Genomic DNA, 14,889 nt, shown 5'->3' with positions numbered 1-14,889 from the left:
AGAACGAATGATAGAATTAAGAAGATGAAACATGAAAACAGAAATAATAGATAAAAGGATAGAACTTGAATTCTAGCAAACCTTAGCTCTGATACCAAATGATATATGGTACGGATACGGATCGGCTAGAAACAAGTTAGGAAACTAGATGAACGATCGAAGGTATGACCTTAAGAGAACCTATCTCTTACAACCCTAGCCATGGAGACACCACAAGGATGATCAGTCCTTGATACAGTCGAGTATTCCCATGAGAATACGAGACGGCAAGCAAAGCTCACTCAAGAGAAATAAAATTCTCTAAAATTCATTCATTCAAATCTGATCCCCAATTACAAAAAAGGTAGCCTTAAATAGGCAGCAAAAGAACAATCTAGAATAAAAAAAACCCTAGGTCATAAATGCCATAAATGTGCCTTAATGATGATTGACTATGTTGGTTGGCACCAATTAAGGCTAAAGGAAATAGGAAATTACCTTTTCTTGAAGAAAAAGGCTGCTACCTAAAAATAGGAAACTAACCTAAAATATTCTTATGCAATCTTTGACCAAAAGGCCTTATTTAATGCAAATAAAAATGGAAACTTAAAAAAAACGAAATTAAACCATAACTAATACATAAAGACACCTTCTTGATGCTTCTTGAATATTCTTGGATGTCACTTATGCTCCTCCTCCAAGGCACATGCTTGTCATATGGTATTTTGAGTGAATTCTTCAATCTGGACTGCACATGGGCCTTGTACATCATCTTGTTTGGCTTCTAGCAATGTAATCACCATGTTTGGACCCTTGATGGGCTGATTGAGAGATGCTTCTTCCAAATAAATGGGCTCAACTCTTTAAGATCTTTGATCAAACAATTCAGCGCCTCTTTCATAGATTTGGTTCTTGCTCTTGTCATTGGGCCTGCAATGCCTTGTAATGGGTCTTTTAGAATATTGGACTTCCATCTTTTAGCTTGGGCTCCACGCTCCGTGTTTTGGTCTTCCTTTGATGCTTGATCATGCCATGCTCCTCTATCAATTGGTGGCTAGAAGATCCCTAAATATTCATGTAAAGGAAGATGATGAGAAAGAGCAGCAAGAGCTTATCTTCCACACTAGGTGTTTCATAAAGAATAAGGTATGCAGCATGGTTATTGATAGTGGTAGTGTTACCAATGTTGCTAGTACCTTGTTGAAAAGCTGGACTCGCCTACTATGAAGCATCCTAAACCTTATAAATTGCAATGGTTTAATGATAGTACTGAGGCTAAAGTCACTAAGCAGGTTTTGGTTTATTTTTCTATTGGGAACTATCATACTGAAGTTCTATGTGATGTGGCAATTTGATAGCAAAGCTCACCATGATTGTTACAAAAATTGTTATTCTATACCATTCAATGGAAAAATCATTGTATTGAAGCCTCTTAGGCCAAAAGAAGCTTATGAGGACCAAGTGAGGATTGAGCAGGATTGCAAAAGAATGAATGAGTTGAAAGAAAAGGAGAGTGGAAAAGAAGAAACTAAAGAGAGAGAAAAGAAAAAGAAAGAACATGAGAAAAGTGAAAAAAAGATAGAGTTTAATTTCTGGAAAAAGTGAGGTTAAGAGAGCACTGTTGAGTGAGCAAATCTTAGTGCTTGTGTGTAAGGATGCTTATTTTTCCCCTAACGATCTTAACCCCTCTTTACCCTCTAGTGTTGTGTCTTTGTTGCAGGAATTTGGTGATTTATTCCCAAATGAGATACCTGATGGGCTTCCTCCCTTAAGAGGAACTGAGCATAGGATTGATTTTATTCTTGGAGCTTCTCTACCTAATAGACCTGCTTATAGAGCCAATCCTGAGGAAACTAAAGAAATTCAACGCCAAATAGATGAGCTTATGAGGAAAGGCTTTGTGAGAGAAAGCTTGAGCCCATGTGCTGTTCCAGTACTCTTGTGCCTAAGAAAGATGGTTCGTGGTGAATGTGCATTGATTGTAGAGCCATAAACAAAATAACAGTTAAGTATCGCTACCCCATTCCTAGATTAGATGACATGTTGGATGAGTTGCATGGTGCTACTTTATTCTCTAAAATTGATCTTAGGAGTGGTTATCATCAAATTTGCATGAAAGAGGGAGATGAATGGAAAACAGCATTTAAAACTAAATTTGGATTGTATGAATGGTTAGTTATGCCTTTTGGGTTAACTAATGCACCTAGCACTTTCATGAGCTTGATGAATCATGTTTTTCGTTCATTTATTGGAAAGTTTGTGGTTGTTTACTTTGATGATATTCTTGTCTATAGTAGAACAATAAATGACTTTTGGGTTAAAACTAAATTTGGATTGTATGAATGGTTAGTTATGCCTTTTGGGTTAACTAATGCACCTAGCACTTTCATGAGCTTGATGAATCATGTTTTTCGTTCATTTATTGGAAAGTTTGTGGTTGTTTACTTTGATGATATTTTTGTCTATAGTAGAACAATAAATGACCATGTTATTCACTTGCATGAGGTGTTTCGAACTCTTAGGGAGAATAGCTTATATGCTAATTTTCAGAAATGCTCCTTTTGCATGGATTCTGTTGTGTTTCTTGGTTTTGTTGTAGGTGCTCAAGGGATCCATGTGGATGAGGAAAAGGTGAAAGCTATAAGAGATTGGCCAACCCCAAAGAATGCCAATAAAGTCAAGAGTTTCCATGGACTAGCAAGTTTCTATAGGAGGTTTGTCAAAGATTTTTCAACTATTGCTGTGCCTCTAAATGAGCTTGTTAAGAAGCATGTGACATTTAAATGGGGTGAAACACAAGAAACAGCTTTTAATACCTTGAAAGAGAAATTAACCAATGAACCACTTTTTGTGTTTACCTGATTTTAATAAAGTTTTTGAAGTTGAATGTGATGCTTCTGGGATTGGTATTGGTGCTGTTATAATGCAAGAGTCTAGGCCTATTACCTACTTCAGTGAGAAATTAAGTGGAGCTTTTTTGAATTACTCTACTTATGATAAGGAACTCTATGCTTTAAAACAAATTTTAGAAATATGGCAGCATTATTTATGGCCCAAGGAGTTCATTATTCACTCTGATCATGAAAGTTTGAAGTTTCTAAAGTCTCAAGGTAAGCTTAACAAGAGGCATGCTCGCTGGTTAGAGTTCATAGAGACATTTCCTTATGTGATCAAGCATAAGCAAGGTAAAGAGAATGTTGTTGCTGATGCTCTTTCTAGGAGGTATTCTCTTATCACTTCTCTTCATGCTAGATTACTTGGATTTGAATTATTGAAAGGGCTGTATGACTCTGATTGTGATTTTTCCAAAATTTGACTTTCTTGTGAGCATGAGGTGAATGACTTTTATAGATCTGATGGGTTTCTTTTTAAGAAAGATAAATTGTGTATTCCTAATTGCTCTATGCATGAGCTGCTTGTAAAGGAAACTCATGGTGGTGGTTTGATGGGTCACTTTGGTGTTGACAAAACATTAGCTATTTTGCATGAACACTTTTATTGGCCTCATATGAGGAAAGATGTCATTTCTATTTGTACCAAATGTGTCACATGCAAGCATGCAAAGTCTAAGGTTCAACCTCATGGCTTGTATTCTCCTTTACCTGTGCCTTCCCAACTTTGGGTAGATATTTCTATGGATTTTGTGTTGGGTTTTCCTAGGTCTCAGTCTGGAAAGGATAGTGTCTTTGTTGTGGTTGATAGATTTAGTAAAATGGCTCATTTTATTGCATGTTCTAAAACAAATGATGCAGTCCATATTGCTGACTTGTTTTTCAAGGAAATTGTTAGGTTGCATGGATTGCCCAAAACCATTGTGAGTGACAAGGATGTGAAGTTTCTTAGCCATTTTTGGAGGACTTTATGGAGTAAGCTAGGAACTAAGTTGTTATTTTCTACTGTGGTACATCCCCAAATTGATGGGCAAACTGAGGTAGTCAACAGAACACTTACTACCTTGTTGCGTGCAATAATCCAAAAGAACTTAAAGAATTGGGTCAATTTTCTGCCTCATATTGAGTTTGCATATAGTAGAGCTGTTCACTCTTCTACTTCCTTCTCTCCATTTGAGGTTGTCTATGGCTTTAATCCTTTGTCTCCTTACCATTGCCTTCTAATGAGCAAGCAAATCTCGATGGCAAGAAAAAGGTTGAGTTTGTGCAGGGATTACATGCTAAGGTGAGAGCCAACATAGAGAGGAAGAATGGGCAATATGCTAGGCAAGCTAACAAAGGTCGTCGGAGGAATGTCTTTGAGCCTGCAGATTGGGTTTGGGTACACCTGCGGAAGGAGAGATTTCCCGATCAACGCAAATCTAAGTTACATCCAAGAGGATATGGCCCTTTCCAAGTCTTAGAGCGGATCAATGACAATGCTTATAAAACAGATTTGCCTAGTTCCTATGGTAATGTTAGTGCTACTTTTAATGTTGCTGTATTTATCTCTCTTTGATGTTGCAGATTCGAGGACGAATCCATTCGAGCAGGGAGGGAATGATGGAGGAGCAAGGTGTGATCAAGAGCACGGGCAAGGAGCCCAAACAAAGAAGTCCAACATTTCAAAAGATCCATTACAAAGCATTGGAGGCCCAATGACAAGAGCAAGGACCAAAGCTATGAAAGAGGCCCTAAATTGTCTAATAAGAGGGCTAAAAGAGCTAGAGCCCATTTATTTCGAAGAAGCACATTTTAGTGAGCCTAAAAGGAGTCCAAAAATGGTGATCACATTGCTAGAAGCCCAACAAGATGATGTACAAGGCCCATGTGGGGTTCAAATTGAAGAATTCACTTAAGATACCATGTGACAAGCATGTGCCTTAGACAAGGGTCATAAGTGACATCCAATAATCTTCAAGAAGGCATCATTATGAATTGATTATGATTTAAATTCGTTTTTTTTGTCAAGGAGTGTTCTAGTAGATCATGTTTTGATCTACTTTCCTATTTTTAAATAGCAGACTTGTTTTTGAAGTTTAAGTTATTTCCTTTTATTTCTATGTAATAAATGGTGCCTCCCATAGTCAAATAATCATTAATAAGGCATCATCCCTAGCATTTATGTCTTAGGATGTTGATTCTGGAGTGTTCTATTGTTGCCTAGATATAGGCTACGTTTTTGTAATTGAAGGAGATTTAGATGAATGAGAATTGAGTTTATTTCTCTCAGTGTGAGCTTTGCTTGCATCCTTGTATTCTCGTGAGAATACTCGACAGTATTAACAAATTGATCAACCTTGTGGTGTCTTCATGGCTAAGGTTGTAAGAGACGGGTTCTCTTAAGGTCCTACCTAGATCAACCGTCCATTTGTTACTCGATTCTAGCCGGTCCGTACGTCCCCTCATATCAAGCAAAAGGGAGAAAAAAGAGATTAAGGAAGATGAAATGGAAAAACATAAACAAAAGGGATCGAAATAAGGAAGAAAGAATGAGGATAATGGAAATGAAAGGAAAACGGAAGCAATAAGGAACAAAAGAATGAAAACACAAAAGAATAAAACTTGAAATCTAGCAAACCTTAGCTCTGATACCACTTGATATGAGGGGACATACGGACGGTTGATCTATGTAGGACCTTAAGAGAACCCGTCTCTTACAACCCTAGCCATGAAGACACCATAAGGTTGATCAATCCCTTGATACTATCGAGTATTCTTACGAGAATACAAGGATGCAAGCAAAGCTCACACTAAGAGAAATAAACTCAATTCTCATTCATTTAAATCTCCTTCAATTACAAAAACATAGCCTATATATAGGCAACAATAGAACACTCTAGAATCAGCATCCTAAGACATAAATGCTAGGGATGATGCCTCATTAATGATTATTTGACTATGGGAGGCACCATTTATTACATAGAAATAAAAGGAAATAACTTAAACTTCAAGAACAAGTCTGCTATTTAAAAATAGGACAGTAGATCAAAACATGATCTTCTAGAACACTCCTTGACCAAAAAAAATGAATTTAAATCATAATCAATCCATGGGGTACGTGGCCTTGACTTTTTTGCATTTTGGAGGCATTCCCTTGATTGGGCTTACTGCAAGTATAGCAGACATTCTGTTCGACCATACATGGTCTATCACTGTGACTCTTGTTGCAGGTTGGTCATCCCTTACCATTTGGGGCTTGCTTCCTTTCTTGTTGTTTCGGTTGTCCCATGACCTCTTCCTCTTCCTGTTGGCATTAGAAGAGGTGCTACCCTGATCTCCCTTCTCTAACTTAGGAGTAGACTTAACCATCAGATGATGGTTCAGGTTATTCTTTGTAATTTGGCAGGCTTCAACTACCTCATTGAAGTGCTCAAATTGCCTGGGAGCAATCATCTACCTTAAGGGCTGCTTCAGTCTTCTTAGTGATCAACCTCTCATCATCCCAATTATACAGATAACTGGAGTAGTGAGAGAAACGGATAAACTTAGCCAGGTACTCATCAAATGGCTCATTATCCTTCTACTTCAGGGTCAGGAATTCCGCTTCCCTTTTGTCCCTAACTAATCGTGGGAAGTACTTCTCATAAAACTGCTTCAAGAACACTTTCCATGTTACCCTTGTGTTTTGAGATTCAAGAATGAATTCGGTGTTCTTCCACCAACGGTTGACATCCTTTTCTAGCTTGTAGATCGCCATTTGGGCTTTCCACTTGGTCAGATAGTCCAAAACCTTGAAAATATTTTCTAAGCTATTAATCTAGTCCTTTGCCTCTTGGATGTCGAACACTCCATAGAACAACGATGGATTGTGTTTGTAGAAATGAGTCATCCACTGCTGGATGCTGTTAGGGTCTACTGCCGGCGTTGATGGTCTGGGCAGCTGATCTGATGCTTGAGCTATAAAAACTTCTTCTTCTGGATGCCTCCTGTCAAGTTTAGCCACTGCTGCAACTACTACTACAGCTATCACGACGTCTTTTTCTTATTCCTGGCAAGCTTAGACAACCCTCGTCTCTTAAATAACCTTTTGTTGCTGTTCCAAGTGATCCAAAATCAACTGTAGCGGATCGGGAGGGACCCTTGCATTGTGTCCATCACATTAACTAAATAGATAGCATAACAAAGGAACAAGAAATAAACAACATGATTGGATTTCACTTAAACATATGCATACATCACACAGCATTCATATATCAATCAATAGCAACAAAGTTTAAGACATAAATGTTTTAGAAACATACAAAACAACCAAGCATCGTCAGTCTACTCCTACTATGGCTAGCTGTACTAAAACAAGTCCTACATCAGTGCTACAAAGGCCCAACTAGCTACACAAACTGGGAAATAGTGAAGCCCTCAAGGCTCTGGATCCACTCCTTAATATCGGATCCTTGTATCTAATCCAGGCGATAGAACTCATTCTGCCATTAGGGTGTGAACGAGAGCTTGTCTATCATCGTCAGGATCCAGTCCTCTATATCTGACTCAAGAAAATGTATTCCCCACAAAGATTTCGAGAGCATCTATGAGATCATTGAAGCTAGCACTATCCATGTGACTACAAATGTCTCTCACACCATTTTTCCAAAGCCAGGTCCTAGGGAGTACTTTAAGCAATACTGATGCCTAGTCCGTAACCTCCAGGGTATCATCTTCTCTAGTCACATAATAGTAGAGCTTATTCTCCAGATATCTTAGGTACACATGGGCATGCTGGTTCTCGTTGAGCTTAATGTACCAGTCTCTCTCCCTAAAGTCCTTAGCTAAATCCTCTATGGTGTTGAATTCTTTGGTGATTGGAAGTAGTTTGACGTTAGTAGGTCTAGCTCTATTATCATCAGATATTTCAATGACCGCAATCCTCTGAGGGTCATTAGAAGCAACTATGGCTATGTCAGGTAGAGGGTTACTCGCCCGTAAGGTGTCATAGTAGAAGTCCGCTACAATATCAAACCATTGAGGGAAAGGTTCTCCTTGTCTCCTCTGGTTAATTGAACCCTCTGAGTCACTATTATAGCCATAACAAGCCATTCTACTTCTTTCCTACATCATAATAACTGATCTCTTGTCATTCAAAGGTCAAATTTAATACTCTAGATTAGGTGGGAGATGAGTCAACTAGAGGTCAGTCTCAAGGAGCCTTAATGTCTTCTGGAATTAAACTAGTTAGAAGTTACAAATTAAACTAACAGAGAAGGAGGTAGCTTCTGGAATTGGTTTCTGTCTTGAATTGTTATTTATGAAAACTAATTTTCAAAAGGAATGAGAGAAGAATAAGATGCAGAAAAGAGTTTGAAAGAGATATCAATGAAGTTGATAGCATACCAGGAGGCGTTGAATATGAAGGTCATGAAGCCCAAATAACACACCCTCAGTTAGAAGCCCAGCAAGCCCTCCAGAATGTTCAAGGGATTTATAGCTCTAGAATGCTTACATGGAGGAGGACATGGATCATTCCTTGGATGATGACACAGATACATACGGAGCTTAACGTGACATATGGAAGGCCACCCCAAAAACCGCCATGGCATATAAGTCATTGGAGTATGAACACTTGGACCTTGAGAAAGATAAGAGCACATTCTAAGAGCCCAAAAGGAGCATTTAAAGCCAGTTTTCATGTTGTTGAAGGCCCAACACAATTATATATGTATGGAGGAGTCCATTGGAGCTATAATCTTTTAAATTGGGGCCCAAATGCATTATGCTATGGACCATGGGAATTCCAGAACGTGATTCAACCACATTCAAGCCCAAATGGATGTCTAAAAGGCCCATTTATGCTTTTGGACGTGAATAGCAATGAATGTCCATTTGGAAGGTCCAAGAAGATTCAAGAAGCATCAAGGGTGATATTATTGACATTAATTAGGATTTTGTTTGTTTTAATTAGTTTCTTATTTTCAAATAGCAGATTTGTTCTTGAAGTTTAAGTTATTTCCTTTTATTTCTATGTAAGAAATGATGCCTCCTATAGTCAAATAATCATTAATGAGGCATCATTCCTAGCATTTATGTCTTAAGATGCTGATTCTAGAGTGTTCTATGGTTGCCTATATATAGGCTACGTTTTTGTACTTAAAATTAAGATTTAGATGAATGAGAATTAAGTTTATTTCTTTCAGTGTGAGCTTTGCTTGCATCCTTGTATTCTCGTGAGAATACTTGACAGTATCAAGGGATTGATCAACCTTGTGGTGTCTTCATGGCTAGGTTTGTAAGAGACGGGTTCTCTTAAGGTCCTACCTAGATCAACCGTCCGTTCATTACTTGATTCTAGCCGGTCCGTACATCCCCTCACATCAGAAGTGAATTCCCTTGGATTTGTGATTTCACCTTCCTTGCAACCTAAAATCAGATTTCTATTTCTCTTAGGCAATTCATCAAACAGTAGGTCTGCAATCAACTCTAATGATGTAATTAGATAATTTCCAGGATGACGATTAACCAATTCACCTCAGATTTATTACAACAACTAAGTTCCAGACTTAATCAAATCAGAAACTGAATTGAATCTACTTAGAAAAAGGAAATTATAACCTCTAAACACATCACAACTCAGAAGTAGCAGAACCTAATGAAATCTAAGATGAGTTATATATCTAAACTTCAAACAAAGATTTATAACAAGATCCAAATCTGAAACACAAATACAAACTCAAGAAAAATGAAATCTCCTTGACAATCAGTGCCCTGGATCCATCACAGCTCCTCAGGAATCAATGGCTTAGTTGCTCATGTTGATGGAGGAAATCTGGCCAAATCTCCTCTGAATCTCCATGGCAAAATGCAAGAGAAGAGAAGAAGATGAAGAAGATGAATCTGGAAGTTAAGAGAATCTGGAGAAGTGAAGAAAAGAAGAGAATGAATGAGAATGCTGGAATTCAATATCAGATCTGTTTTTCTCAAGCTTCTGGACGTCCAGTTTTGTTTTTAATTTTCCCTCCGTCTTCTCACCTCATTATCCACCATTTGAAGGCTTGTAATGTTGTATTTTGACATGTGAAACTTCCCTGCCTTCAGTTGTGCATTTTACTAAAGCCCAAGACATGTGTCACTCTCTTGAAACTCACTGGCCATGGAGCTATGCGTTTTACTTAGAGTTTTTCTTCATAGAATGCTACACTAGATCACACATGATTCTAGCTCTTAACCAGATTCAAAACACTGCGTTTTAACTCCTAATTCAAGATTTTTGGCTACATCTTTCCAGATTTTGTCCATTCTTCACCAATACTTCCACAATTAGAGAAAATCCCTTTCAATCCTACAATGATACACCAAATTCTCACAGCATCATTTCTTATCAAATATTGGAAATCTAAAGATAATTCCACATGAAAGTATTTAAATTCAATAGGAAATCACATTATTTAGTTGATCAAAATGTGGTTCATAAAATTCCCCTAAACTAGCACTTTGCACTCCTGGGCAAATATGATCAAATAGTTCCTGAAATCTCATTAACAACCAGCTATAAATTGAAATAGTATCCAATTATGATTCGTCATCTCAACCCAGTACTCAAGAGAAAAACCAGCATAATAAGGAATCAAATTGTCAATAAAAAGACTAGGAAATGATCTTAATTCAGCAAATTGCACAAGGAAAAGTGGAAGTATTCTCTCGGCAAGTGTTTCACTCTCCTCACCATTCCATTACAGGGTCATTTCACTCTTCTCTCTTAGCCTAGGCCCTACCATAAGCTTGACGAAACTCTAATATCTCCACCACTGAGTAGCATGAGGTAATTTTGCATCAAGAGGACTTCCCTTAAGGTTGTAATGTTGGAAAGGCTAAAGGATGGAATTTGGCCACTTGAGCAAGAATGCATGCATGCTGAAAACAAGACAGAAAGAATACAAACAACTCACAAATGAACTCTTCAACGCAAGCCATGAATGCAAATGCTAATGTATAGCTCTTATTGGAATACTGGAGTTATGAGATACTAGCTATAATCTTGTTTATAATTCTTTGCTTAGGCTTTTCCAAAAACTTTTTTTTCTCATTTCTTTTTTTTCTGCTGCTTATTGGCTCTTTTTTTTTGTATATCCTTTTTTTCAATTCGTTTTTTTTTCAACTGCCTTTTTCTTTCTTCTCCTTTTCTTTCTTCCATTTTTTAATTTTCACAGCTAGCATCCTAAGACAGAATTAGACAAAGGTAATACAAAATATCCTAACAATGAAAAAGCATGAAACTTGATGACCAAATGCAATACAATCTTACTTAAGTTGGCTAGTATGATATCAAAAGAATCATGAATGGCTCAATGGGGTTAAGCAAAAGTCAATATCAATGGATTGTGTTTGGAGTAAACTGGGCTTAGAATAGAATGCCTCTTTCATATGCAATTTCCCAAAGCAAAAATGTGGCCTCAATTAAGAGCTAGGTCAAGTTCTAGAGGGTCCTAGTACTAAGGAGATTGCACTCTTAATAAAAAGAATTTAGGCTCAAACAAGACCTTCCAACATGGGTTATTCTTCCCAAATCCAATACAACAGCTGAATAAAATCAATTCTAACCTTAATACAACATTTCTCAACCTCAAATGCTGAATCATCCCAAGAATAATTAGGTTTCAATGAATTCCCAGATTCCTAAATGTTCAAGTCAGAAAGTTATCAACATGATTTCAGAAAATCAAGCTTAGAACCAAAGAGATTTTTGGAGTAGCAAAGGTTTAGTGCAGCACAACTGATCTAGAAAGTGGATTATGCATAGACACTCAAAGCAAGAGACATGAGTGCTAAGTCATATCAGCAGTACACAATCTAAAACCAAGAATTTCAAAATCATCAAGATATTATCCTTCCCCACACTTAAATTCAGTATTGTCCTCAATACAGTCTGGAGCACATGAAAAGTCCAGAGTAAAAACAATGAAACAAAAGAAAGGAAAACAAGTAAAACACCATTTTTTTAAAAAAAAAATACTGAAATGACCTCTTTCCCCCACACTTATTCTCAAATCATTTAAGCATAAAATATCACTAGCAAGACACAAAAATGAAAAGCAAGCAATAGGGAAAAGAGGCAACCTGATATTCAAGGTGGCGGGAGTTTTCATGATAGAGTTTAAGCAAATGTCCATTGACCTTCAATGTGCAACCATTTTGCTCATCCAGAAGTTCCAACATGCCAAAATCATGCACTTTGGTAACTATATATGGACCATCCCATCTTGTATTGAGCTTCCCTTGTTTAAACTTGAATCTGGCCCTGAATAAGAGAACACGATCACCCTCCTTAAAATGTTTCCTTAAGATGCCTTTATCATGAATGAGCTTTGTCTTTTCCTTATACATCCTTGAATTCTCATATGCCTCAAGTCTGATTTCTTCTAACTCTTGTATCTGCATTTTTCTTTCAATTACAGTAGCTTCCATGTCCATATTGCAGATTTTTACAGCCCAATAAGCTTTATGTTCAAGTTCTACAGGTAAGTGGCATGCTTTTCCATATACTAGCCTATAAGGAGACATACCAATTGGGGTCTTGAAAGCTGTCCTATATGCCCATAAAGCTTCTTCTAATTTAACACTCAATCCCTCCTTGTTGGTCTCACAATCTTTTCAAGAATCTGTTTAATTTCCCTATTTAAAATTTCTGTTTGGCCATTAGTTTGAGGGTGATAAGCTATGGACATCTTGTGAGTTACTCATATTTAGCAAAAAGACCATCCAACAACCTATTACAAAAGTGTGTCCCTCTGTCACTAACCATGGCTCTAGGAATACAAATCTGGAAAATATATGAGACTTAATGAACTTGGCAACAGTGGCTGCATCATCCTTTTTGTTGGTATTGCTCCACCCATCTTGAAACATAATCCACAGCTAATAGTATATAATGATAACCAAAAGATGGAGGGAATGGCCCCATAAAATCTATCCCCCACACATCAAATATTTCACAGAAAAGCATTGGAACTTGGGGCATCTCATGTCTTCTACTATTTCCCCCAAAACGCTGGCACTTATCACACACTTTGCAGTAATTGTAGGCATCTTTAAAGAGTGTTGGCCAGTAGAACCCTGCTTCCAAAATCTTCCTAGAAGTCTTTTTAGCACCAAAATGTCCACCACATGCCCAAGAGTAAAGCATCCAAAATTCCAGTGACTTCTTCATTAGGGACACATCTCCGTATAATCTGGTCATTACACAGCCTCCAAAGAATAGGTGGATCCCAACAATAGTATTTGGCTTCACTCTTTAATTTTTGGGCCTGAATAGGTGAAAGTAAGAAAGGGAAGGTGGAATTAAATCTGTAACAAGGTAATTCACTATGTTAGCATACCAAGGTTCATGTTTAGTCATAGCCACTAACACAGAAGTAGGGAAGTCATCACAGATTAAGAAAGAATCAGAAACTCCCTTTGTATCTTCAGGTAGCCTACTCAAATGGTCTGCAACAAAGTTTTCAGCACCACTCCTGTCTCGAATTTCCAAATCAAATCTTGTAGCAATAGAATCCATCTCAATAACCTTGGCTTGCTATCTGTTTTCTTAAAAAGAAATTTCACAGCCGCATGGTCAGTATAAACAATAACATGAGAATTAAGAAGATAAGGTCTAAACTTGTCCAAAGCAAAGACAATTGCAAACAATTCTTTTTCAGTTGTAGTATAATTAATTTGGGCACTATCCAACATTTTGGATGCATATGCAATTACCCTGGATAGTTTACCGTCTTTTTGACCCAACATTGCACCTACTGCTGTATGAGATGCATCACAAGCTAGCTCAAATGGTGAATTCCAATCTGGTGCAGTGAGTATCGGCGGTGAGACAAGCATTGCTTTTAAAGTATCAAATGCATGTTTGCAGTCCTCATCAAAGTGAAAATCAACATCTTTTTGCATGAGTTTAGACAAAGGAGAAGCAATCTTGCTGAAATCTTTAAAAACCTTCTGTAAAAACCACAATGGCCAAGAAAAGATCTTAGTTCCTTTAAAGTCTTAGGATAAGGCAGAGATGAAATGACTTCTATTTTTGCTTTATCTACCTCAATGCCCCTTCTAGAAACTAAATGACCTAGTACTATGCCTTGATCCACCATAAAGTGACATTTTTCAAAATTCAAAAGCAAATTTTTCTCTATGCACTTGGCCAAGACTCTCTAGACAAGCAGAAAAATTATCCCCATACACTGTAAAATCATCCATGAATACCTCCATAGATGAACCTAGGAACTCACTAAATATAGCCATCATAGCCCTCTGAAATGTTCCCGGTGCATTACATAGCCCAAAGGGCATTCTTCTATAAGCAAAAGTTCTATAGGGACAAAGTAAAGGTAGTCTTATCTTGATCCTCTGGTGAAATCGGTATTTGGAAATATCCTGAAAATCCATCAAGAAAACAATAATTAGTTCTACCAAATAATCTCTCAATCATTTGATCCACAAAGGGTAATGAAAATGGTCCTTTCGTGTTGCATCATTTAGTCTTCTATAGTCAATGCACACACGCCATGCATTCTGTATCCTAGTTGGTATCAATTCATTTTTTCATTTTTAATAACAGTAATGCCACTTTTTTTAGGGACCACTTGTACAAGGCTGACCCATTCACTATCCGAGATGGGGTATTGATGCCTGCACTCAGGAGCTTAGTAACCTCTTTTTTAACAACATCTAAAATCAAGGGGTTGAGCCTATGTTGAGGTTGTCTAATTGGTTTCATCCCATCATTTAATAATATTCTGTGAGTACAAATTGAAGGATTGATTCCAGGTATGTCTGCCATAGACCAACCTATTGCCTTTTTATGTTTCTGCAAAACAGCAATTAATTGTTCCTCCTCTGTAATAGTGAGTGAAGTAGCTATAATCACTGGTAATTTATTATCTTCAGCAAGATATACATATTTAAGATTGGGGGGGTAGGGGTTTAAGTTCTAGTTCAGGGGGTTTCACCACAGAAGGAACCAACTCCTTAAGCTCCAAAGCTCTAACAAAATGCCACTGCAAGT

The 14,889-nt window shown here is 37.5% G+C and overlaps 2 protein-coding genes across 2 annotated transcripts; one reads left to right on the top strand and one right to left on the bottom strand.

Annotated features, from left to right (window-relative positions):
* Nucleotides 1–1,011: 1,011 nt before the first annotated feature.
* LOC114722674 (uncharacterized) lies at nt 1,012–4,473 on the top strand. Its single transcript, XM_028908751.1, has 4 exons — nt 1,012–1,125; nt 1,700–1,936; nt 3,758–4,155; nt 4,437–4,473. Exons 1-4 carry the CDS (start codon nt 1,012–1,014, stop codon nt 4,471–4,473), a joined length of 786 nt encoding a protein of 261 aa, XP_028764584.1.
* A 6,212-nt stretch (nt 4,474–10,685) lies between these two features.
* On the bottom strand, nt 10,686–12,398 carry LOC114722673 (uncharacterized). Its single transcript, XM_028908750.1, has 3 exons — nt 11,955–12,398; nt 11,439–11,513; nt 10,686–10,751 (listed from the first exon to the last, which is right to left on the bottom strand). Exons 1-3 carry the CDS (start codon nt 12,396–12,398, stop codon nt 10,686–10,688), a joined length of 585 nt encoding a protein of 194 aa, XP_028764583.1.
* Between the last annotated feature and the right edge of the window lie 2,491 nt (nt 12,399–14,889).

This window comes from Neltuma alba, unplaced genomic scaffold, assembly GCF_004799145.2.
Source record: "Neltuma alba isolate B1F8T4 unplaced genomic scaffold, ASM479914v2 tig00012102_pilon, whole genome shotgun sequence".
Taxonomy (NCBI): Eukaryota; Viridiplantae; Streptophyta; class Magnoliopsida; order Fabales; family Fabaceae; genus Neltuma; species Neltuma alba.
The sequence above is the reverse complement of the archived record's forward strand: the minus strand, read 5'-3'. Positions and strand labels throughout refer to the sequence as shown.

Coding starts and splice junctions, on each gene's coding strand:
- LOC114722674 (XM_028908751.1), top strand. CDS start 1,012: ATGCTCCTCTATCAATTGGTGGCTAGAAGATCCCTAAATATTCATGTA. Junction 1,126..1,699: donor GGTGTTTCATAAAGAATAAG/GTATGCAGCATG, acceptor TCTTTGTTGCAG/GAATTTGGTGATTTATTCCC. Junction 1,937..3,757: donor TCTTGTGCCTAAGAAAGATG/GTTCGTGGTGAA, acceptor TTGTTTTTCAAG/GAAATTGTTAGGTTGCATGG.
- LOC114722673 (XM_028908750.1), bottom strand. CDS start 12,398: ATGTCTCCTTATAGGCTAGTATATGGAAAAGCATGCCACTTACCTGTA. Junction 11,514..11,954: donor CCCGCCACCTTGAATATCAG/GTTGCCTCTTTT, acceptor TTGAACATTTAG/GAATCTGGGAATTCATTGAA. Junction 10,752..11,438: donor TTGAGAAATGTTGTATTAAG/GTTAGAATTGAT, acceptor TCTTGTTTTCAG/CATGCATGCATTCTTGCTCA.